The sequence below is a fragment of the Saccopteryx leptura genome, chromosome 3, assembly GCF_036850995.1.
Source record: "Saccopteryx leptura isolate mSacLep1 chromosome 3, mSacLep1_pri_phased_curated, whole genome shotgun sequence".
In the NCBI taxonomy this organism is placed as follows: Eukaryota; Metazoa; Chordata; class Mammalia; order Chiroptera; family Emballonuridae; genus Saccopteryx; species Saccopteryx leptura.
In genome coordinates, this window is record NC_089505.1 from 161,654,745 (window position 1) to 161,681,378 (window position 26,634).

Here is a 26,634-nt window from a genome sequence, read left to right on the forward strand (position 1 = left end):
AAAGGAAAGAAGGGAGAGAGGGAAGGAAGGAAGGAAGGAACTAACCGAGGGTAGAGAAGATGGGACCGTCACTTAAGTTAATATGTTAGGATTTCAAAATTATGGTCTTGAGTCCAATGTTTTTATTTTTACATATAAATTTATTTCAACTACAAAAGTTATACATGCTGCTATTATGAAAAGTACAGATGTTTAAATAAGACATGACAAAATAAATATGAAATAAATAAGCTTACTTGTTTTATTAATGGACAGTTGGTAATTCAGTTTCTCACTATTATAAAACAGGCTTTGAGGGACAAATTATATTACCCTCATAGATACATTGTTTGTACTTGCACGTCTGTCCCTTGTATATGTAATCTTGTGCACCTGTGTGAGTATATCTATAAGGTAAAATGCTAGGAGTGAAATTGCTATGTTAAAAGATACTCATCCTTAAATTTTGATAAATATTTTCCTCTAAAACATCAGTATCATTTTTTCTCCCATTGATAATGTATAAATACCTGTTTCCTCATGGCCTTAAGTTATGAACATGGGTAGAAGCAATAGTCATATTGAAGTGCTGCATGGCAAACAGCTTAAAATGGACTCAGACATCAATGTCCTTAAAATATACCTTGGTCAGTCTTACCTGATGCCAGCTAGGTGGCTTCTCTCCTATCTCTCCCTCCACGGTTAAGGTTTGGGTAAGTGGGAGGGAAGGGGAAGTATAAAAATATTTTGTCTACTGAACAGATTCCATGTGTCAGGCTTTGTTTTAGCTGAGTTGTATTTGTTTTGTCTTAATTTTCAATTTTCAAAATACCAACATACCACAGGCAATATTCTTAAAAAATGGATTTGATATAGGTGGCATTATTAGAGATTGAGAAGACATTTTATAATGATAACTATATAACAATCCTAAATTTGCATGCACCAGAAACAAAGCTTGAAACTATATAAAGCAAAAATTGATAGAACTAAAAAAATTAACATATTTACAATCATAATTGAAGATTTTAACACACTTCTCTCTGGAACTGAAAGGATAGATAAAAAATTGGTAAGAATAGAGAAGGTTTGAATCACCTGATTAACAAATTTGGCCTAATATGTATAAAATACTATACGCCCGCCCAGAATACACATTTTCCTCGTGGAACACTTTACCAAAATAAACCTAAGCTGAGGCAAAAAGCAAGTCTCAACAAATTTCAAAGGACTTAGATCTTAGAGTATGTTTGCTGACTATAGTGAAATTAATCTAGAAATCAATAATGGATTAACTAGAGAATCCCCAAATATCTTGAAATTAAGCAATACACTTCTATATAGCCCAAATACTAAAAAACAAACAATCAACTCAAAATTAAAGTTGAAAAATACTTGGAACTAAATAATTAAAATATGGCATATCAAAACTTACATGGTAACCTGACCAGGTGGTGGCACAGTGGATAGAGCGTCAGACTGGGATGCCAAGGACCCAGGTTCAAGACCCTGAGGTTGCCAGCTTGAGCACGGGCTCATCTGGTTTGAGCAAAAAAAAGCTCACCAGCTTGGACCCAAGGTTGCTGGCTCCAGCAAGGGGTTACTCGGTCTGCTGAAGGTCCGCAGTCAAGACACATATGAGAAAGCAATCAATGAACAGTTAAAGTGTCACAATGTGCAACGAAAAACTAATGATTGATGCTTCTCATCTCTCCGTTTCTGTCTGTCTGTCCCTGTCTATTCCTCTCTGTGACTCTCTCTCTGTCTCTAAAAAACAACAACAAAAAACTTACATGGTAAAGGTAAAGCAATAGTTAGAAAGAAACTTAAGGCAGAAGTAATACCAGTTTTAGACAAACTGTTCCAGGGAATAGAAAAAGAGAAACTACATCCCAATTCATTTTATGGGGCCAGATAACATTAATGCTAATAACTGGCAAGGACATTGTAAGACAGGAAAAGTAAGAGCAATCTCTCTCAAGAACACAGGTGCGAAAATCCTAAACAAAATATAAGTAAATTGCAAAAGATACTACATCATGATAAAGTAAGATTTATTCTAGAAATGAAAAGCTGATTTAGTAGTATAGCATCCTACATTACCAAGATAATGAAAAATCACACGATCATCTCTGTAAATACATAAGAGCATTTGATAAAATTCCATACCTATTCCTGATTATAAAAAATGAAACCTCTTAGAAAACTAGGAATAGAAGTTTTTTTGGGGTTTTTTTTGACAGAGACAGAGAAAGGAACTGATGGACAGGAAGGGAGAGAGATGAGAAGCATCAATTCTTCATTGTACCACCTTAGATGTTCATTGATTGCTTTCTCATATGTGCCTTGACATGGGGGCTCCCTCAGAATGAGTGACCCCTTGCTCAAGCCAGCAATCTTGGGCTCAAGTCAGTAACCTTGGTCTTCAAGCCAGCGACCTTTGGGCTCATACGAGAGACCATGGAGTCATGTCTATGATCCCACGCTCAAGCCAGAGATTCTGCACTCAAGCTGGTGAGCCTGCACTCAAGCCGGCAACCTCCAGTTTCGAACCTGGGTCCCCTGCACACCAGTCAGATACTCTATCCACTGCACCACTGCCTGGTCAGGAAGAAGACTTTCTTAATCTGATAAAAGTAGCCACAAAATATCTCTAGATAATAGCATATTTAATGGTAAAATAGAGAATGCTTTTTCACCTGAGATTGAAAACCCAGAAAAAAGATATGTTCTCTACCTGTATGTAGCATTTACAGGAAGGAGGTCATAGCTAACTTAATAAAGGAAGGGGAAAAAATAAAAAATATGAGATTAGAAAGAAAGAAGTAAACAAGTTATTATTCATAAATTACATAATTGTAAACAAAATCTAAGAGTCTCTACAGAATACATACTAGAAATAATAAGTACATCTAGCTGAATATAAGGTCAATATATAAAAATACATAAAAATCTATTATATTTCTGTATACCAGCCATAAACAATTAGAAAATGAAATTTTATAAAAATATCATTTACAATAGCACCAAAAACATCCTTAGAAATAGGTCTAATAAAAGATGAACAACACCTTTACCCTGAAATCTATAAAACACGGTTGAGATCACGTAAATAAAACTTAAAATGAAGAGATATGCTATGCCCATAGATTAAAAGACTCTATTATAGAGAGGTCAATTCAGTACAACCCTATGCAGATTGTATAGATGAAATTTTGGGGGGTAGAATTTATAAGCAGATTCTAAATTTTATATTAAAACAAAAATGATCTAAAATAGCCAAAATAATATTATATAAAAACAAATCTTGAGTGTTTATATTACCAGATATTAAGACTTTACAAAGCAGCAGTAACTAAGATAAGATGGTGCTGAGGTAAGGGTAGTCACACAGACTAATAGAACAAAGTAGGGAGTCAAGAAACAGACTTGAACATTTTTAGTCACATCATTCACAACAAAAACACTACTGCAATTTAGTGGGAGAAGGTATTGTCCTATCAGTACATATCTGGGCCCATTGCTGTCCATCATGAAAACAAAACAAAATTTTTGAATCTTACACAATACACACCCACAAAATAATTTGACATAGATCATGGACCTAAAAGTGAAAGGTAAAACAATAAACCTTCTAGTACAGAATATTATATCATGTTTTCATGAACTTGGGAAAACTATCCTAAATATGACTACAAAAAATTACATAAAAGACAAGATTAAATTGAACTATATTAAAATTAAGAACTTCTGAGCTCCATTTCCACACATGTTGCAGATGGCTTTTCCAGTCTACCTGAATCATTACCAGCTAGAAGCAGTGGTCATTGGGACTCGGACGTGAGCTGCAAAGTATAGATTTGTGACAATTCCAGTGCCATGCGGACTTTTCCTGGATATGGACTTGTCCTGGACTCCTGCTCCTAGTGACAGCTCCTAACAGACTGAACTGGGGTTGGGTTGCATTTTTCAGGGATTTGGCATGGTGTTGGGGCCAACTTGGACTTGGTGAACATGATAAGGACACTACTCTTTTATGGATTCTTGCTGTATTGGCCAAGAGTTTGCTTAAAGGCTTTAATCACTGTAAAAAAAAAAAAAAAATAGAAGACTGGATAAAATTAAGAACTTCTGTTCATTCAAGGGCACCATTAAGACAAACCACAAACTTCAAAAAGATATTTGTAATACATATACTCAATAAAAGACTTAATGCTCAGAATGTATAAAGAACTACTATAAATAAGATAAAGAAAACCCGATTAAAAATTGGAGCAAAAGACCTGAACAGGCACTTACCAACAGAAGATATCAAAATGAAAATAAGTATATGAAAAGGTGTTTAACATCAATCATAAGGGAAAATGCAAATTAAAATCACAGTACAAAATAATCACACTCCCACCAGAATAGATAAAGTGATAAAGACTGGCAATACCACGTACTGGTAGAAATGTGGAGCAACAAATACAACCACTTAGAAAAGTGTTTGGCAGATCAACTGAAGCTAAACATATATATTGCTTCTGACCCACAATTCTACTCTTGGTAGAATTCAGCTGAAATCAATGCTTGCATCTACAGCAGTTTAATTTATTATAACTTGAACAAGAAATAATACACATGTTATAAACAGGAGTAAATTGTGGTATATATTCACAATGAAATACAATGAAAAAAAAAACTTATTACTGCTACATGAAACAACATGGCTGAATTTCATGTAGAAAATTTTATGTGAAAGTAGCAAGACACAAGAGGACATAATGTATGCTTCTGTTTATAAAATTAAGCTATGTGGCAATGGAGGTTGGAATAGTGGTTGCCATTTGAAGATTTTCACAAGAAAGGAACATAGAGAGACCTGGAATGTTGGGAATATGCTATGTCTTCAGCGAAAGTTTGTCTATCAAGGCATACAGCTCCCTGTTCTTCAAGTTTGTGTCACCTGGCCCCTCTGAGTTGTCTCTGACAAAATCAGATCCCAGGAGCCATGGCAATGCTTTATGTGGGCCAAAGCCTCTGTGAACCTGTTTAGACTGGACTTGGGCACCAGACTGTGCTGCTGCCACCGCAGCCTGCTGGACCAGACTCTCTCCCTGGGGAAACAGAGACAAGCCCGTGGTATTAAGAGATGAGGCAACTGTGGCAGTAGCAAGGACTCTCCAGTGAGCAAGCAGCAAAGGCCCAGCCAGCAGCAAAGGGCAAGCAAAGCTGGGGAGGGACGCAACTGGGTCTGCCACACCAGCTGACCCCTACCCTGAGCGACGGCAGCAGCTACAACCCAACAAGCTTCAGAGCCCTCAGAAACTAAGGTTGGGCTATAGTAACAGGCAAACAAACAACACGGATAAACCAACATCCTGGCTAAAAGAGGGAAACTGATGATGAAGGAAGAAGGTAACAAATATCTACAATGGCCTTGAGATGTGCTGTAGCAGCAGGCACCACAATTCATTTCAATAACTCTTACTTTAGGTATTGCAGGAGCCTGTAGTTGGCCATCACTTAAAAGGAGATTCTATGAAGGGTTGGATCTGTACTTTCAGGAAGAAAGTGAGATAGCTTGTGCTCTCTCTGTCTCACACACACAAATGCAAACTCTACATTATAACACTGGAGCTCGATATGATGAAAGGGCATGAGTGGATCTGAGCAGTTCAAGCAATGAGTTGTATTGCGCTCATCTCACTGAACCTTCCTAGGCTTGGCTTCCTCTGAACTACTGGACCCACAGTCACTTGCTGCACCTCAGTCACTATACACTCCTTACAGGCTTGGGTAGTTCTGCTGCAGGAGATCAACCACTCACCAAATGGAATTCTTGGCTTTTCATATACCACAGGGAATGGGATTTCTCTTCATAAGAGCTGTTTAAAGGGGTTGGATGACACGGCCAGGAACTTCAGGGATGCCGATTACCTGTAGGAGATGAGAAAGAGCAAACCCTTTCCCTATCTTTCTCCAGTGGAGTACCCCAGTCATGGTGTCTTTGTATAGCTTGTCAGGAGACCTCCCAGATGGCAGGGCAGGTGCACCAGCAGGGTGACCTGCTGGGACTTTTCACTGTACCACACGGTAGCCAGCTTAGTAACACTGCATCTTTCATTGCCTCCCTGCCTGCCCTGACTCAGTTCCCCTTTCCCTCATTCTCACTGCTCTGGAATTAAACTCTCACATCATTAGCACGTAAGCTGCTGTATGTTCTCCAGGGAACCCAGGAAAGATACATATGGTTGGGAGTTGAGATGCTTTAGAATCTAAACATTTAATGTAATATGTTTAATAAATACATACATTTAAGCCTGACCTGTTGTGACACAGTGGATAAAGCATCGACTTGGAATGCTGAGGTCATTAATTAGAAACCCCAGGCTTGCCTGGTCAAGGCATATATGAGAAGCAGCTACTATGAGTTGATGCTTTCTGCTTCTTCTCCCCCAACCCCTTCTCTGTTTCTCTCTCTCTTTCTTTTCTGTCTAAAATAAATGAATAAAGTTAAATGTATGCATTTATTCAATGAGCATTGACTCAATTATTTTTATATTACACATCACATTTGGATTATCTGGGCAACCACTTTAAAATTAAGTATATCTACTCTATAAAATGCTTCACTTTTGATTGCTTAACTATGTAATAGTTAAGAAATAAATATTAATTATATCAGTAGGTGCTATTTTAATTTTTATGAGCCACTGTTAAAAAGGACAGAGAAGTTGAAATTGATGCTTAGTATCATGAGAAGATCAAATAAAGTCAGGAGATGAAGGGATATTTCAAGTAATTTGAATACTACAGAAAAGTAATAAGCCAATTTCAATTTTCATTCGAGGTTTGGCAAACCTAAAAGAATCTATACAGCAGCTGGCAGCCTACATTTAATTGCAGTAAAATAATATAATGTTGTTAATTTGAATTTTATTGAGCAATAGAGGTCTGATGAGGAAATTTGAAAAAAAGTTTGCTTTGCACAGTAAGACATAAATTATTATCTATTCTCTCCAATAAAACATATTCAATAATATCTATGTTGCTTGCTATTGTTCTTGGTGCAAGTGGGTTGTCTAAGGGAGCACCAAGAAGTGCTGAGGTTACATTAAGATTGATAAGGATAGAAATAATGACTGCCTTGAGGGATCATTGGACATATGATTTACACTTAATAAATACAGGGAACAGCCAGGCCTCCACTGGGCAGGCAGGGGTTGCAGTGTGGTTTGTGTGGGCCAGTATCCCTGGTTGGGCAATCATTTGTAAGAAGTAAACATCTTTCAATAGCCAAACGCTTGACACCTGTAAGTCCTTCCAGAAAACCGGATGTGGGCTTCCCACCCTCTTTCCCAGCATCTGGCAAAGGTGAAGTCAAGGCTAATCATCCTTTCAAATAAAACATTTAAAGTACACAGAATTTTAAGTTATATAATTTAAGGTATAGTTATTGTTCCACATATTGGAGACAAATACAAAGTGAAACAATTTTGTGTCAAGGGGTTAAAGTCCTATAATAAACCACCTCTGATAACTTGGAAAACTGTGTGTCTCTATGGTCATATAAATAGGGGTAAGGAAAGGTACTTCTAAAAGCAATATTTTCTGAAGGGAATAATCAAAAGGAGATGTGCAGTAATGGCGTCATCTAAGGATTTTGTTTTCATCTTGGTCCTTCACCTTCTGAAAGGGGTCCTGAGCGATTCACTCATTCAGCTTAATAATAATGGCTATGAGGGTGTTGTCATTGCGATCGACCCTAATGTGCTAGAGGATGAAACACTCATTCAAGGAATAAAGGTAAGTTCAAAGTGGTAATTAGTGATACTTTAAAAAAAATTAAGCATAATGTTGTGATAGGGCAAACATGCGTTCTCTAACTACAGCTGTGTGGCATTGGCAAGTTATTTTTGTCTGAGTCTGTTTCTTCAGATGTAAAATGGAAATAACAGTTAACCATTAGAATTCTTCTGGGGATAAGATAGTAAAAACAATGCACATAAGTAAGAGTTTCATGCACTATTTCATACACTAATAAATAATGTCTACATTTATTGATGTGGATAATTTCATTAAAAATTACTCAGTTCTGCACTAAGGTAGAGCCAGCTATATTTGATAGATACTGTGAGGTGCTCAGAGAATATTGTAATTCCTTTGGCTGTTTACCAATGGCTCATATCAGACTCTCCTTTTATTCTTCTAATTGTAACCTCCTTCTCTGTGATCCTGATAGAGAAGCCCAGGATACACATCTCTAACTTAAGAACCCTGACCCTTTCAATGGGAGAAAACCCTGCATTTTACCAGTCCCAATACAAGGGATCCTTTCTGGTTGCCGAGCGACCACACCTTACTTGTTTCTTCTTCTGTGGGGGAAGGAAAAACTAGGGAGGAAGATGCTTCTTGTTCTAGGCAGAAGTGTCTACCTGTCGTCAGATGGAAAGGTCATGTAGAACAGCAAACAGCTAAGAATAAGAATAAGAGAAATGCCTTATAAGTACATGATTGCTTAAGAAAAAAAAAAAGAAGGAAAGAAAGAAAAACCAATTCCAGATGGTCACCTGGAATCCGGCTGTAGCACATCCAGATGTGCAGTAAAAACTACCTTCCTCATAGGAGTTTGTGAGGATTAAATTTAACAATGCATGCACATACGAGAAGCTTGGTAAAGGGTATATTAAAAATCTGTATAATTTTTGCATGTTTTATTATCTAAAATTATCTTGAAATATTTTTAAAGAACTTTAAAAAATGCATACATGCAATAGTATCTAGCACACAGCAAGAGCTCAATTAATGGTAAACATAACCATCAGTCATCAGTCCCCCCTTTTAATCCTTCTGGTTGGAAAGGGTTCATTGTTTTTAACCAAGCCAAAAGTACTCTGAGGCTTGTTTCTAAAGCAAAGTTCCTAAGTGTGAGCTCAAAAGTTAATAGTGCAAGAGGCCCAATGATTGCCCTCAAATGTTCCGTCCTCTATGCAGAAACAAACCTGCAAAGATGAGGTCTGGAGAGAGAACCATCTCTGCCACCAAGAGAGATTTGGGGCTGGAGAACTGTGTAGTGGAGGAGGGAGTGGAAACTTACCTGTCTAACCCGAAGACTATTAGATATTACTGCCATTGGCGAAAAGGAAATTCATACCTTTTGAAATCTCTTAATAATCCAACACCTTGGATAAGTTTTTTTTTAATTGAATTTATTGTAGTAACATTGGTACACAAATCCATACAGATTTCAACTGTACGACTCAATAAAACATCATCTGCACACTGCGTCATGCACCCATCACCCCAAGCAAAGTATCTTTCTGTCTTCATTTATTCTCCTCTTTCCCTCTGGCTATGTGATATGCATATCACATAGAACACAGACAACAATGTGTATATATATCTTCATGTTCTTTTATCCAGTCCTCTAACCCCCCTTTCTTGACAGCTGTCTGTCTGTTCCATGCATCTACCTCTGTTTCTGTTTTGTTCTTCAGTTTATTATGTTCATTAATGCCACATATAGGTGAGATCATATGATATTTGTTTTTGTCTGATTAATTTCACTTAGCATAATTCTGTCCAGGTTCATCCATGCTGTCACAAAAGGTAAAATGTCCTTCTTTTTTCATGGCTGAGTAGTATTCCATTGAGTAAATGTACCACAGGTTTTTTCACTTATCTTTTTTGATGGGCACTAGGGCTGTTTCCAGATCTTGGCCATTGTAAATAATGCTGCAATGAACATAAGGGTACATATATTCTTTCAAATTAGTGTTTTGGGTTTCTGAGGATATATTGTCAGAAGTAGGATCTCTGAATCAAGGTTTTTGATCATTTCTAAACTTAGAAATGGCATTAGCAAAAATGAAAGTGTCACTGGAGTAAAGAGAAGAAAAGTATGGGAGAAAAATGTAGCCAACATGTATTTCTGGCTAGATAGTCAGGAATGGGCCAGAAGAACATATGTGCCTTGTCTCTAATGAAAATGCTAATTTCGGCTCTGGCTGCTTGGCTCAGTGGTAGAGCATCGGCCTGGCATGCGGGAGTCCCGGGTTCAATTCCCAGCCAGGGCACACAGGAGAAATGCCCATCTGCTTCTCCACCCCTCCCCCTCTCCTTCCTCTCTGTCTCTCTCTTACCCTCCTGCAGCCAAGGCTCCATTGGAGCAAAGTTGGCCAGGGCGCTGAGGATGGCTCTGTGGCCTCTGCCTCAGGCACTAGAGTGGCTCTGGGTGAAGCGGAGTGACACCTTGGATGGGCAGAGCATCGCCCTCTGGTGGGCATGCCAGGTGGATCCCGGTTGGGTGCGTGCAGGAGTCTGTCTGACTGCCTCCCTGTTTCCAACTTCAGAAAAATACAAAAAAAAAAAAAAAAAAAAAAAAAAAAAAGAAAATGCTAATTTCTTACTTATGTGAGCTTTTGGAGTGCTTTCACCTCAGTCTTTGGAGGTTTTCTCCTGAGAAATATACTTCTTACTACAATTATTAAATTGGCTTTCTGCTAAGAGTCCAAAATTAGTTAGGTGTGAGATAAGTTGGCTTCTACACATTGTAAAGTTTGTGATGGCCTAACTGCTAGCTGTACATCTGAAACTATTACAAAATAATATTGAATGTAAACTATAATTTAAAAAGAAAATGATATATTATACGAAGTGAAATAAGTAAATCAGAAAAAACCAGAAACTGCATTATTCTATATGTAGGTGGGACATAAAAGTGAAACTAAGAGACATTGATAAGAGTGTGGTGGTTACGGGGGGAGGGGGAGAGGGAGAGGGAAAGGGGGAGGGGGAGGGGCACAAAGAAAACTAGATAGAAGGTGACAGAGGACAATCTGACTTTGGGTGATGGGTATGCAACATAATTGAACGACAGGATAACCTGGACTTGTTATCTTTGAATATATGTATCCTGATTTATTGATGTCGCCCCATTAAAAAAATAAAATTATTAAAAAAAAAAAAGAAAATGAGATAAAAGAGTTAAGGGCAACAGTGTGTGCAGAGTGTCTAACTGAGAAGTTAATAAAAGTGAGTTCTTCCCCATTGAAGTTCCAGATCTGCAGAATTAAGGGCCTTAATTATGGGCTTTTCTCCTGTCCTGGCCATTCTGCACTCTGTTTTCAGAGGGGAGACCCTCCCCCTGGAGGCCTTGTGAGGATAGAAGCCTTTAAGTCAGCTCTTTTTTTTTTTCTATAGCTGGAAACGGGGAGGCAGTCAGACAGACTCCCGCATGCGCCCGACCAGGATCCACCCGGCACGCCCACCAGGGGGCGATGCTCTGCCCATCCCGGGCTTTGCTCTGTTGCGACCAGAGCCACTCTAGCACCTGAGGCAGAGGCCATGGAGCCATCCCCAGCACCCGGGCCATCTTTGCTCCAATGGAGCCTTGGTTGCGGGAGGGGAAGAGAGAGACAGAGAGGAAGGAGAGGGGGAGGGGTGGAGAAGCAGATGGGCGCTTCTCCTGTGTGCCCTTAGCTGGGAATTGAACCCGGGACTTCTGCACGCCAGGCCGACGCTCTACCACTGAGCCAACCGGCCAGGGCCAAGTCAGCTCTTAAATATTTGTTTCTGTTCAGGGTATTATATTAAGAGAAATAAGCCAGTCAGATAAAGACAAATAGCAGATAATTTTACATATATATATGGAATCTAATGAACAAAATAAACAAACTAGAACAGACTCATAGATATAGAGAACAGACTGACAGCTGTCAGAGGGGAGAGGGGCTGGGGGCTGGGTGAAGTAGGTGAAAGGATTAAGCCAAAAACAAAAATAACTCATGGACACAGACAACAGTATAATGATTGCACACAAAAAATACACAATGGAAGTAGTGTATACTGGAGCTCTCCTCAATGCATGTGAGCCCAGGAACCTACTATTTGGGCACTCCTGTACAGTCTGCCATTCATCACAACCATTTCATTCATTCATTCATTCATTCATTCACCCATTGGTTAATTCATCCAACAAATATTTACAGAGCATCTACAGTATGTCAGGTACCTTAAGTCCAGAGATGAACAAATATCAATCCTATTATTAAGGAATGTCCCACTGATTCTACGAGTTGTCACTCTCGAGCTATCCAAGCCCCAAAAGTATAAATATCTATTTGGATTTGAGGTTGCCATCTCAAAATCAGAAACAGATGTCTAAGGAAATATTCTTTATTAATATTTTTGTTATAACATGAAAGACAAGAGCATTTCATGCTGCTTATTCTTCTACCTGGGAAACACTGAAAATTCACATTTCCCTAGTCAAACTGTAAGATAATATTCTATAGAATATTATATTCCATAGATACTCTATAGAAAATTCTATACCTACTTTTTAACTTTTTGGTGATCTTGACTTGCAACTCCACTGCTCTGTTCCTAGAAGGACTTTCCTCCTGCAATGATACTTCTTTTTCCTGGTGCATTATCAGGTTTCTTTTGATTGGCGTATGTTATAACAGTTCACATTTAAAAAATGAAAAACACAAAGAACAAAATTCTCTTGCCCTGAAGTTCTCCTTCAGCTACGTCATCATTTTGCCATTCCGCTTTAATTTACAGAAAAACTTCTTGAGCCGTTGTCTATACTCACTACCTCCACTTCCTCACCTCTTGCATTCACTCACAGGGAACTGTCGGTTCCATTCCTCTAAAACATCTCATCCAAGTTGCCAAATACTTTGGTCAGTTCTTTCTCTCTCTTTTTTTTTTTTTTTTTTTTTTTCATTTTTTCTGAAGCTGGAAACAGGGAGAGACAGACAGACTCCCGCATGCACCCGACCGGGATCCACCCGGCACGCCCACCATGGGGCGACGCTCTGCCCACCAGGGGGCGATGCTCTGCCCATCCTGGGCGTCGCCATGTTGCGACCAGAGCCACTCTAGCGCCTGAGGCAGAGGCCACAGAGCCATCCCCAGCGCCCGGGCCATCTTTGCTCCAATGGAGCCTTGGCTGCGGGAGGGGAAGAGAGAGACAGAGAGGTAAGCGCGGCGGAGGGGTGGAGAAGCAAATGGGCGCTTCTCCTGTGTGCCCTGGCCGGGAATCGAACCCGGGTCCTCCGCACGCTAGGCCGACGCTCTACCGCTGTCTCTCTTTTTTTAAAATTTAAATTTATTGTGGTCACATTGGTTATTAAGATTGCAAGTGTACATTTCTATGATACATAATATTGCATTGTGTGCCCACTTCCCAAAGTCAAATCACCTTCTGTCACCATATATTTGACCCCCTTCACTCTTTACTATCCCGCATGCCCCTCCCTCTGGTGACCACCATACTATTGTCTGTGGGTATGAGTTTTTGTTTCTTTGTTTTTTATTTCATGATTGCTTTTGACACTGATAGCAGCATTTGACACTGATGGCCACTCTCTTCTTACTGAAACGCCTTCACCCCATCCATGCCTTCCAATTTCCTCCCTGAGCTCCTTCTCTGTCTCCTTGGCTGATTGCCCCTCTTCCTACCTCTAAGTGCTGGTGGCTCCCAGGGCCCAGTCTTTGGCATTCCCCTTTCCTTGGTCTACAGTACACTCACTTTTGAGTGCAATGGTTTTTCAGTCCAAATTGACCCAAGATTTTTTTCAATAATAAATCTCTTGAAATACCCTTTCTACTATATTCATAATGCATCTCAAGGGCATTTATAATTTATCACTACAGCTCTTCCATTTTAAAGAAGTAAAGGAAGGTGTAATTTGAGAATAAATTATATAATTGTGCTATTTGCTTATGCCTGTCACTTAGTACTATACTCAAAATAAATACTCTTATAATATTTAGCTAGTCCCATAATTACTGCAAGAGCCTGCTGGTGAAGTCATATTTATTTTAATTTGAGTTTCTCTCCAAATATGGCTGGTGTGAGACCTTGAGAATTATACTTTCTAATTCTCAGTTTCTCCCTTAAAGGTTTATTGATCCTCAAAGGATCAGATGAGATGACACTAATACGTAATGTTTCATAAGCATTTGTGCTAAGTAAACATGATTCTAAGTGCTTTCTTGACTTTATTTGATCCCCAAAGCATTTCATGAGTTAGTAATCATAATCTTTTTCATTTATAAATGGGGTAACTGAGGCTCAGGAAAGCTCCAGGAAATTGTTAAATGACCCACAAGAAGTGTTGAAGCCAGGATTAGTGCCAGCCACTGAGGTCTGCATTGTCAATCATAACACTGTGACACAAGCATGTGATAAGTGCTCAAAAAAAATGTTAACTAATATTATTAATAAAAAGTATTTCTATATCTACCCTTCCCATCTTGATAAATAACTAGTTTTTGCTAATGTGAATACAGAAATAAGTGGAATGACTGGTAACTTAGTCTATGGTTATAACTGTGCCTGCTACGTATGTTTTCTTCTCCCCAGGACATGGTGACTCAGGCATCTCCGTATCTGTTTGAAGCTACAGAAAAAAGATTCTATTTCAAAAGTGTCACTATTTTGATTCCTGAAAAATGGAAGATAAAACCTGAGTATGTGAGACCAAAACTCGAGACCTACAAAAATGTGAGAATATCAAGTTCTTTTATACAAATTCAATTTCTTCCCGTGATTTAAATTTTTTTCATCATAATAGTCTACAACCAAATGAAATTGTTTCAAAATACTCCAGCGTCAATAAGGTCAATTCATTAGCTAAAACTTGGTAATGATTAAAAAAAAATTTTTTTAAATTTCAGGCTGATGTTCTAATAGCTGAACCTAACCCTCTGGGTAACGATGAACCCTATACTGAGCAGATGGGGAATTGCGGAGAAAAGGGGGAAAGGATTCACTTCACTCCTGACTTCATAGTAGGAAAAAAGTTGCCACAATATGGACCGCAAGGTATGGGTAGAAATGAAACATTCTGCCACTTCTCATAATTTAGTAATTTTGTATTCAGAGTAGGTCAAAATAGCATTATCTTTCTGAGTCAGCAAATATAAGCCAAATGAACTTATAGCATGTGTTTTCACTTAAAACAAGTGTTCAGAACAGTGCATTTCTCAGTTAAAAATTTAATTTCTTCATAGTCCTCATAAATGTGTAAATATAGTGTTTATAATTTTTTTTAATTATTAGTATTAGAAAGTACCTGCGCCTGACCTGTGGTGGCGCAGTGGATAAAGCGTCGACCTGGAAATGCTGAGGTCGCTGGTTCGAAACCCTGGACTTGCCTGGTCAAGGCACATATGGGAGTTGATGCTTCTAGCTCTTCCTCCCCTTCTCTCTCTGTCTCTCCTTTCTCTCTATCTGTCTCTCCCTCTCCTCTCTGAAAAAATGAATAAATAAAAAAAATGTTTTAAAAAAATAAGCTTTTGGCCTGACCTGTGGTGGCGCAGTGGATAAAGTGTCGACCTGGAAATGCTGAGATCGCCGGTTCAAAACCCTGGGCTTGCCTGGTCAAGGCACATATGGGAGTTGATGCTTCCAGCTCTTCCCCCCCTTCTCTCTCTCTGTCTCTCCCTCTCCTCTCTAAAATGAATAAATAAAAATAAATAAATAAAAAAAAAGAAATTAGAACCATCTTTAAAAAAAAAAAGAAAGAAAGAAAGTACCTGCAAAATCGTTTATTAAAGTACTGCTAGGTTTCTATGAATCTGTTAAGGAGACTGCTGAACAAATCAAACCTCCTGTCTTCAATTCACGGAGTAGCCACCAGATGGCGGAGGATTACAGTGCTTTTAGATTTTTACGCGCAAATTGTAAACGGGGATTGTTAACAACCAGATTCTGATTCAGTAGGTGTGGGGTGGGACTCAAGAGTCTGCTTTTTTAACAGGCTCCCAGGTGATGCTGATACTGCTTGACTGTGGACCACACTTTTATTAGCACAGAAAAAAACACAGAAAATGTCCTTGCTGTTCAGCTCTCAAAAAACTGTAACTAAAAAATAAAATCCAATTTTCCTTCACAAAATAAACTATCATTCCCATGAGCTATATAAAACAATCTCCAGAGAAAATATTAAAAGAAACAAGCAATGGAGTATATATAATATGTACTTTCCAAGTATAATCAAATATGACTAGTATTAGCTAATTAGGTTAATTAATAACTAGTATTAGGTATTTTTATTATCTTGAGAATATTAGAACCAGCTTGATTTTTTTTATTTAAACAAAAGAGTCCTGGCACTTCTATGCTCCACCCCACTTCACTACAGCACTAACAGACTTTCGCAGAAAGAAGTGTCAAACATACCTCTTCATACTTCTACAACACTCTATTTCACCTCCATAACAAGAACAGAAAATTCCAAATGTATGGTTCAATAAATGTGTGTTAAATGGATTTGCCTCACTGTCTCATCTCACTCTTGAGTCCACCCAGCCATTACAGTCACCATATGTAATGTCTTCCCTTTATAATCTCTCTCTTCTTGTTCTTAGACTCCACTTCTGCTCCCTCACAATCTTCCTTCATCTTTAAGGGACCACCTGTTGTTTCCCAGCACCTACAGAATAAAAATCTGAATCCTCAGTGTGAGATACTTGAGTTTCCTCTGTTGTACCCCCTCACTCAAAGTCAGCCTATCCAAGAATTTAAATCCCAGAAAAACTGAGCTGTACATAACTCACTAATTTGTCTAAATTTAATACTCACTGAGTACCTATGAAGTTCTAGATACTATGTCCCCAGATATGACAATGAAGAAGTCATGGTGCCTGTCCTCATGGAGACAAGTGTTTAGTGTGAGAGACTGACAAGTAAGAAGCCACTATAATATAACATAAGTGCCATAATGGAATATAATGAAATTGTAAAGGAGGGTCACCTAACCTAGTTTGGGGATGTCAGGGAAGACTTCTAGGTGGATGTGAACTTAATTTTAAAAGAAGAGAAGCAATTATCCAGACAGAGCTAGGGAAAGAGCATCCCAAGCAGAGGAAAAATACATATAAAGGACCAGAGATGAGAAAGAGCCTGGTGTGGCTCTAGAAGGTAAAGGAAGTTCAGGAATTCATTGTGATTATAGAATTTTGGAAGCAGGTGGAGAACAGTGAGAAACATGGCTGCAGAGAGGAGTAGGGCCCGAGTCATCATGGACCTTGTTCACATATCAAGGAGCTGGACTTAATTAACCCTGATACCATAGGGGAGCCATAAGGCTGGAAAAATGGAGGGCAGTGGGGTGGCTACTGCAGGAATTCAGGAGTAAGTCACAATAAGACTGGAAAGATGGGAACAGAGCAAAGATGGAGCAGTCAGGCCTTGAGGTTTTGATCAGCTATGAGCCGTTGGGGATGCTGCCCTGTCAATGCCTCCAGCTCCCACAGTAGCATGTCAACCTCCATCGCTACACTTGCACCACTAAGGATTTTAGTTATCTGATTGTGTGTGTCATCCAGGGGTAGTCAAACTTTTTATAAAAACCACCCGCTTTTGCAGTGCTGGTCAACCTGGTCCCTACCGCCCACTAGTGGGAGTTTCAGTTTTCATGGTGGGCGGTAGCAGAGCAACCAAATGGCGCCGTGATTGGCCCACCATGAAAGCTGAAACACCCACTAGTGGGCGGTAGGGACCAGGTTGACCAGCACTGCAAAAGTGCGTGGTTTTATAAAAAGTTTGACTACCCCTGCCAGTTGTTTCATCTTTGTATAAACAACTTCCTGGCACTTACTATGTGCTTAATAAGCATTTGGTGAGCCAAAAAAAAGTAGTTATATTTTTCTGAAATATGCAGTTGTCATATTAGATTTTTCTTTCTAAGAAAATCAAAACTTTAAAAAATTAACATAGCAAATCATAATAAAAGTTCAGAAGAATCATTTTCTTCCAGTGTGAAAAGGTCATTTTACCATTCTTATTATAATCAAGTATTTAAAATATTTTCTCACAGGAAGGGTATTTGTCCATGAATGGGCTCATCTACGATGGGGAATATTTGATGAGTACAATAACGACCAGAAATTTTACTTATCTAAGGGAAGAAGACAAGCAGTAAGGTATAGATATTTTGACTTAACTTTTTTCCAAACTATTTTTAATCACAACCAATTTTTCTTGATTACTTCAAAAATGTCAGTCTTTTGCCTTGTTTTCTACCTCTCATTTTCTCTTAGTGTTTCCTATTTCAAATTTCCACAAAACTGCCACTTTGCCCACGCACTTCAGTTAGTTGAATTCTCTACTCTGCAACTACAATCATTTGCCTGTGTATGTGTGTTTGTGTGTACAACTATAAGAAACCCACAGGTGCTATGTTCAGTGACTCTATCTTCCTATATCACAATGAGAGATATGAATAAAGCTAATGGGGCTTTTTAATGATTTGACTGCAGAATGTTATCTGTGTGGACTTTGTATGAACGGACCTGGGAGGGATTGTGTCTGAAAGACAATCCAAATATTAAAACAAAACAAAAAACATTTCCCAATTTGAATGAATTATGTGATGTCAGCAGAAGGCACTGAACACTTGGAAAGTACTCTTGGCTGCCAAGATGTTATGCATGAGTTCTTGTAATCAGCAGCTGCAGTGAGTATAAATAGTTTTAGTACAGACATAAAAGACAGGGAATTTCCCAGTTTATTTTAAAGAGCTAGCACAATTCAGATACTAAAACCTGAAAGGTGGCATGAAAAAGAATTCTGTAGATACAGCTTTCTTTTAGAAAGGTTTTAAGTAAAAGAACAGTAGTTGCATCTGGCAGAATTAAGAGATTAACAAACACATTAAGGCCAAATAAGATGCTTTTCAGAGATCCAAAAGTGCTGTGATATTAGGTAAGTAATTAATATAGAATATTGAATCCAGAATAAAAATAATTATTCCATTATCCTCTTAAAAGAAATTTGAAAATCTTACACACTTATGCCTGAGTTAGAAAACAACAACCTCTTTTTTAAAGACTTGAAGTTGGTACATGCCTCTTCACTTTTACTTCCAGTTCTGTTTGCCTGATGACTCCTTAAGGGGATGGGCTCAATTTTGGTTTAGTTATTCTCTATTTGGTCCTCATTTCCAAGGGGAGCTGCACTGTGCGGGAGCTCAGCCTTGGCTTCCCATTTCTCCCACAGGGACATTCCTAGTCTCTACCTTTCCCCTTCTTCATTATATTCACTCAGTCAACTTGGTTCATTTCCATTGTATTTTCTTTCATTGTTATATTAATTCAGGCATAGACACTAAGTTCTTCCTAGAGCCATAATTAGTGTACCAGATTCCTTTAGCTGTTCCCTCTGCTCTATATAAACTACAACCCCCCACCCCCGCCACTTCCTCGATGTGAACATATGATGGGTTGACCTCTCAAATCTCAGCCAATGGATGCCATTCTGCATGTGACATTTAGCTTTCCTACTTCTTTTTTCTAAGCTTCCATACAGTTAGATACTATTTCCTCAAGAGAAAAGCTGACTAATACTTACTCCTTTCTAGAAGTGTTCCAGAAATACCTACATATACAGCATGTTTTTCCTTCTACAAAAACATTAGCAAATCTGGCTAATTACTGTGTCCTCTTAAAAATAAATTTCATTACCACATATTAATAATTTATTGCTTATTATATTCCAGCTTTAAACATTATTTTCAGGCCTAGAAACAATCACAAAATGACAGTACTGCCCTCAACAGAAGGTTATTTCCTTAACAAGATACAGAACGTTAATTAAAAGCTGACAGCCTACATCATATTTAATAGCAAAATCCTAGAGACATTACCAGGAATTAAATGAGGCCACTATTACCACAGTTATCCAACCTTGTTTAGATAGTTGTAGGCAATGCAATAACACATGAAACAAAAGAAGAGAGAAAATTGCTTTTACATAGATGAAATGTGGTCCACTTGGGAAACTCAAGGGAACAAATGGAAATTAAAATTTACAGGGGAAGTCAATAAGGTGACCAGATAAAAAATGAATATTCAAATTGCCTTTCCAACATTAAATAACCAGTTCAAAATTATAATAGAAAGAACATAACATTAAAGATAGGTATAACAAAATATAAAACCCTAAGAAAAGTGGATGTCATATTTGAAGAGAACTCTAAAATTCCTCTAAAGCAGTGGTCCCCAACCTTTTTTGGGCCACAGACCAGTTTAATGTCAGAAAATATTTAACGGACTGGCCTTTAGGGTGGGATGGATGAATGTATTATGTGACAGAAACAAGCTTCAAGAGTGAGCCTTAGACGGATGTAACAGAGGGAATCTGGTCATTTTTTAAAAAATAAAACATTGTTCAGACTTAAATATAAATAAAACGGAAATAATGTAAGTTATTCTTTCTCTGCGAACCAGTACCAAATGGCCCATGGACCGGTACTGGTCCATGACCGGGGGTTGGGACCAGTTCTAAAGTATTTTTTTTAAAAAGCAAGGTAAGTTAAGAGATTTTTCAATTGTTGAAAGATTTAAATTCAACTCAAATTAATATATGGGTTTTACAAAACTCTAGCAAAAAGTGTATGCATTTTTAATTCATTTTTAAAATCTTAGAGTTCATTCAATGAATAGTAGCTAAGAACATTTTTGAAAAACAATAGTAATAAAGGGAACTTTTAATTACTGAATTTTAAATATACACAATAAACCTATATTAATTAAAACAATATGAATTGACAGACACATATATAATAATTTATTATTTATAGAATAATTTACTATTTAATACAGCTAGGATTATAGATCTATGAGAAAATATAAAAACCAAAATTATAATCATAATGGCAACTAGAAGAATGAATAAAAATTGCTCTTCTATATGGTGAAGGTCTTTCTATGAATTCAAGAATTATAGAATGTTTATTACTTATAAAAGAATAATATGTCCATATATTTTTTTATAAATTTTTATTAATGTTAATGGGGTTACATCAATAAATCAGGGTACATATATTCAAAGAAAACATGTCCAGATTATCTTGTCATTCAATTATGTTGCATACCCATCACCCAAAGTCAGATTGTCCTCCGTCACCTTTTATCTAGTTTTCTCTGTGCCATTCCCCCTCCCCTTCCCCCTCTCCTCCTTCCCTCCTGCACCCCCCCTCCACCCCACCCTCAGTAACCACCACACTCTTGTCCATGTCTCTTAGTCTCGTTTTTATGTCCCACCAATGGAATTATGTAGTTCTTGTTTTTTTCTGATTTACTAATTTCACTCCGTATAATGTTATCAGGATCCGACCATTTTGTTGTAAATGATCCAATGTCATCATTTCTTATGGCTGAGTAGTATTCCATAGTGTATATGTGCCACATCTTCTTTATCCAGTCTTCTATTGAAGGGCTTTTTGGTTGTTTCCATGTCTTGGCCACTGTGAACAATGCTGCAATGAACACAAGGCTACATATGTCTTTATGTATCAATGTTTCTGAGTTTTTCGGGTATATACCCAGTAGAGGGATTGCTGGGTCATAAGGTAGTTCTATTTTCAGTTTTTTGAGGAACCACCATACTTTCTTCCATAATGGTTGCACTACTTTACAGTCCCACCAACAGTGAATGAGGGTTCCTTTTTCTCCACAGCCTCTCCAACATTTGCTATTACCTGTCTTGTTGATAATAGCTAATCTAACAGGTGTGAGGTGGTATCACAGTTTTGATTTGCATTTCTCTAATAACTAATGAAGATGAGCATCTCTTCATATATCTGTTGGCCATTTGTATTTCTTCCTAGGAGAAGTGTCTATTCATGTCCTCTTCCCATTTTTTTATTGGATTGTTTGTTTGTTTGTTGTTGAGTTTTATGAGTTCTTTGTATATTTTGGATATTAGGCCCTTATCTGAGCTGTTGTTTGAAAATATCATTTCCCATTTAGTTGGCTGTTTATTTTGTTGTCAGTTTCTCTTGCTGAGCAAAAACTTTTTAGTCTGATGTAGTCCCATTCATTTATCTTTGCCTTCATTTCTCTTGCCTTTGGAGTCAAATTCATAAAATGCTCTTTAAAACCCAGGTCCATGAGTTGAGTACCTATGTCTTCTTCTATGTACTTTATTGTTTCAGGTCTTATATTTAGGTCTTTGATCCATTTTGTATTAATTTTCATACAAGGGGACAAGCTGTAGTCGAGTTTCATTCTTTTGCATGTGGCTTTCCAGTTTTCCCAGCACCATTTGTTGAAGAGGCTTTCTTTTCTCCATTGTGTGTTGTTGGCCCCTTTATCAAAAATTATTTGACCATATATATGTGGTTTTATTTCTGGACTTTCTATTCTGTTCCATTGGTCTGAGTGTCTATTTTTCTGCCAGTACCATGCTGTTTTATTGTCGTGGCCCTATAATATAGTTTGAAGTCAGTTATTGTAATGCCCCCAGCTTCATTCTTTTTCCTTAGGATTGCTTTGGCTAATCGGGATTTTTTATAGTTCCATATAAATCTAATGATTTTTTTTGTTCCATTTTTTTAAAGAATGTCATAGGAATTTTGATGGGAATTGCATTAAATTTATATATTACTTTGGGTAATATGGCCATTTTGATTCCACGAACAAGGAATATTTTTTCATCTCATTGTATCTTTTTCGATTTCCCTTAACAATGCTTTGTAGTTTTCATTATATAGGTCCTTTACATTCTTTGTTATGTTTATTCCTAGGTATTTTTGTTGTTGTTGTTGCAATCGTGAAGGGGATTATTTTTTTGAGTTCATTTTTTAATATTTCATTGTTGGCATATAGAAAGGCTATGGACCTTTGTATGTTAATTTTGTATCCTGTGACCTTATTGTATTGGTTTATTGTTCTAGCAATCTTTTTGTGGAGTCTTTGGGGTTTTCGATGTATAGGATCATATCATACCGATCTAGAGACTTCAGCGGTGTATTGAGGTCTCCAAGTGTGATTGTATTTTTGTCAGTTTTTGTTTTTAGGTCAATAAGTAGCTGTCTTATATATTTTGGTGCTCCTTGGTTTGGTGCATATATATTAAGGATTGTTATGTCTTCTTGATTCAGCATCCCCTTAGTCATTATGAAATGACCATTTTTGTCTCTGAGTACTTTTGCTGTCTTGTAGTCAGCATTATTAGATATGAGTATTGCTACGCCTGCTTTTTTTTGGATGTTATTTGCTTGGAGTATTGTTTTCCAGCCTTTCACTTTGAATTTGTTTTTATCCTTGTTGCTTAGATGTGTTTCTTGTAGGCAGCATACAGTTGGATTTTCTGTTTAATCCATTCTGCTACTCTGTGTCTTTTTATTGGTGAGTTTAATCCATTTACATTTAGTGTAATTATTGACACTTGTGGATTCCTTATTGCCATTTTATAAGTTGCTTTCTGTTAGTTTTGTATCTTGTTTGATTCTTCTCTTTGTTTTTCTATCATTTGTTTTTGTTTGTTTGTATTCCATACTTCTTTCCTCTGTTGCTACCTTTTTTTATCTCATGTGCTTCTGTGGTGGTTTTTTCAAGGGTGGTTACCATTAAGTAATAAAAAGGTACCTACCATATTCATTGTAGTACCCTATCTTGTGAGTGTTTCTGCTCTTCATCATCTTTTGCTACTGTTAATCTCTGTCCTCTCCCCCCCCATTTTTTTTTGCTTTTGTTGTCACATTTTAAATTTGGTTTTATTGTGTTCTTGGTGGAGCTTTTACTTGTGGTTTTGTTTTGTTTTGTTCTTTGGATCTTGTTGGAAAACCCCCTTTAGTATTTCCTGGAGTGAGGGTTTTCTGATGATAAATTCCGTCATCTTTTCTGTATTTGTGAATGTTTTTATTTCTCCTTCATACTTGAAGGATAACTTTGATGGATATAGTATTCTTGGTGGAAAGTTCCTCTCTTTCAGGACTTTAAATATTGAGGTCCACTCTCTTCTAGCTTGTAGAGTTTTTGCTGAAAAATCTGATGATAATCTAATAGGCCTTCCTTTATATGTTGTATTCTTCTTTTCCCTGGCTGCCTTGAGAATTTTTTCTTTGTCATTGGTTTGTGCCATTTTCATTATGATGTGCCTTGGAGTAGGTTTGTTGTGGTTAAGGAAATTCGGTGTTCTGTTTGCTTCTTCAATTTGAGGCTTTAGTTCTTTCCACAGGCTTGGGATGTTCTCGTCTGTTAATAGTTTGAATATATTCTCCATTCCATTTTCTCTCTCTTCTTCCTCTGATATACCTATTATTCTTATGTTATTCTTTTTGATGGTGTCAGACAATTCCTGTAGTGCTTTTTAATTTTTTTAAATTTTTGAGTCTCTCTCTTCTTCTCTCTGTTGTGCCTCAAGTTGCCTGTCTTCTATGTCACTAACTCTACCTTCTATCTGGCCTGTTCTATTAGTTAAGCTTGTTAACTCATTTTTCAGTTCATGAATTGAGTTTTTCATCACTGTTTGATTTGTTTTTATAGTTTCAATTTCCTTGGTAATATATTCTTTGTGTTCATTGAGTTGTTTTCTGAGCTCCCTAAATTGCCTTTCTGTGTTTTCTTGTATATCTCTGAGTATTTTTAGGATTTCTATCTTAAATTCTCTGTCATTTAGCTCCAAGGTTTCTAATATATTAAATTTTTTCTCCATAGATTTTTCCACATCTATCTGTGTTACTTCTTTCTTTTGTATCCATGATATTTGATTTTCTTTTTCTTAATGGCATCTGAGGGTGGTTTTGTTGATAGCACTTCATCTTCAGGGTGTGAAATTCTTGGATGCTCCAAGGATAGATTTTTCTGTCTCTGGATGTTGAACTTGTTGAAATTTTGGGGAGATTTTTTGGTCCATGTCCTCACGGCGCCATTTCTATGATGTCACCTCCCTGTCCATATATTAATTAAAATTTTTTTTGCATGCAATTCAAATATAAACTAAATAAAAATGTAAAAAATAAAAAGCTATTTGCAAAATTAAAAAAAAAAAGATTTTTTAAAGCTTAGTATTTGTAAGGCAAGAAGAACTTTTGAAAACCTGTAGGAAAACAGTAACATAATAGAGAAGTAGACACTGGAGAAGAATAAATAATATACAAAAGAAGAAATAAAAATGGCCAATAAACATATAAAAATTTCCAGACTTAATAGTGATCACGTGGTGCAAATTTCACAAAGTTAAGAATCATTTATTTTTCTTTTCTCACCCATTGATGATAACTTTGTCTATGGGTGAGAACTGCCACAGATGATTATGAGAGGCATGAATTGTCACAACTCTGGAAACAATTTGGTCACACATCTCAAATCTCTAAAAATATTTTCTATTTTTTGATCCAGTATTTCATGTTTAAAAATTCATTTTAAGAGAAATAATAGAATAAGTTGTATCAGTAATTTATAAAATATCAAACTTTTGGATCTAATCATTTAGTCTGGGAATCAATCATGTAGCAAACTTGGAAATAGAGTCAAAATATTATGTGAAACTTTATTTATTCATTGAAGTTTTGTTTTTAGTTCTGACAAGTTGGGAGGGGTCAAATTAATTAAATTAAACTTTATTTTATAGTATAAAAACAGGCAATTATTAAAACCAACTTTTGGAAAACTATTTTAAATTATAATAATGTATTTAAAATTTTAATTATACTAACATACTAAGTTTTTAAAAGCATGAAACAAAGCTATATGTGTGTGCCATGTTATGCTGATATATAGAGAAAGAATGACTTCAACATATTAACAGTGGTTTATTTCTGATTGTAGGACATGATTTTTTTTCTTCTTTATACTTTTTTGCAATTTTTCAAATTTTCTATAGTGTTTGTGCATTGTATATGAAAAAAAAAGATGTCAGGGAAAAGCATTCCATCTAAATAGCAACAAGACTCATAAGCATATATGATAATATAAAGAAAAATATAAAATATACTTATGAACATACAAGAACTATGTAAAAACTGTATGACATAAACTAATTAGGAAAAAATGAAACCAGGAAATGTTGGCGGCAAGGCTTCTGAGGGAAACAGAAAAGGCCTCCTGCTGTGCAGGAGTGAGGAGACTAGAGGAGGGGGAGCCTCAGGACTCGGATCCGCATTAGTTCAGACAGCAGCCGTGAACCTGACTTAGCTTTTCTGCTGCATAGAAACAAATTCCGATACCAGTTTGTGGACCCTTCCGATACTTTCTGGCAAAGGAAAATGACTCTAATGAGAATTAAATGTTTTATTTAAGGATGTAGGTACTTGTTTCTTGAATTAATGAGAGGAAATCAGAGACAAGGTTATCTGCAGAACTTGACCACAGACTCTATCCCTTTGAAATGATTACATCACTTAAACTTCTAACCTTAATATATTTTCAGATGTTCGGCAACTATTACTGGTCGAAATGTGGTAAGACAGTGTCAAGGAGGCAGCTGTGTCGATAAAAAATGCAAAATTGACAGAGTGACAGGGCTGTATGAAAAAGCATGTGAGTTCATACCTGATGGTGGGCTGACTGAGAAGGCTTCCATAATGTTTTCACAAAGTATTAATTCTGTAAGTATCATTTTTCCTCAACACTTGTAAATTTAATGAGGTTGTTATCCCAGATGCTGCAAGAGAGGAGAAAATTTTAGGGCATCATCACTGAGCAGCTGATTCCCTGTGGGACAGAATCAAGGCTAAAGGCCGTCTTTCCCTTCTGCATCTTTAAGTCTGTTCTCTCTTCTCCATCATATCCTCCCATTGGCTTTTAGTTTGTGTGCTTAGAATTACTTCAAGTATCCTTAAAGGCAAACAAGCACAAAATTGCTTAGTTAAATAAGAAATTTACCCAGTGGGATCAGGCGCTTCTTTTAATTAGTTAATA

At 37.1% G+C, this 26,634-nt stretch overlaps 1 protein-coding gene across 1 annotated transcript in view; it reads left to right on the forward strand.

The window, feature by feature from the left end:
- Positions 1-7,542: 7,542 nt before the first annotated feature.
- Positions 7,543-26,634, forward strand: part of CLCA1 (chloride channel accessory 1) — a 37,658-nt gene continuing 18,566 nt past the window's right edge. The window contains exons 1-5 of the mRNA XM_066376701.1: positions 7,543-7,770; positions 14,345-14,485; positions 14,659-14,806; positions 17,805-17,910; positions 26,144-26,321. Of these exons, the coding sequence (XP_066232798.1) occupies positions 7,609-7,770; positions 14,345-14,485; positions 14,659-14,806; positions 17,805-17,910; positions 26,144-26,321 (735 nt within the window). The 5' untranslated portion in view covers positions 7,543-7,608. The remainder of the gene's footprint in view (positions 7,771-14,344; positions 14,486-14,658; positions 14,807-17,804; positions 17,911-26,143; positions 26,322-26,634) is intronic.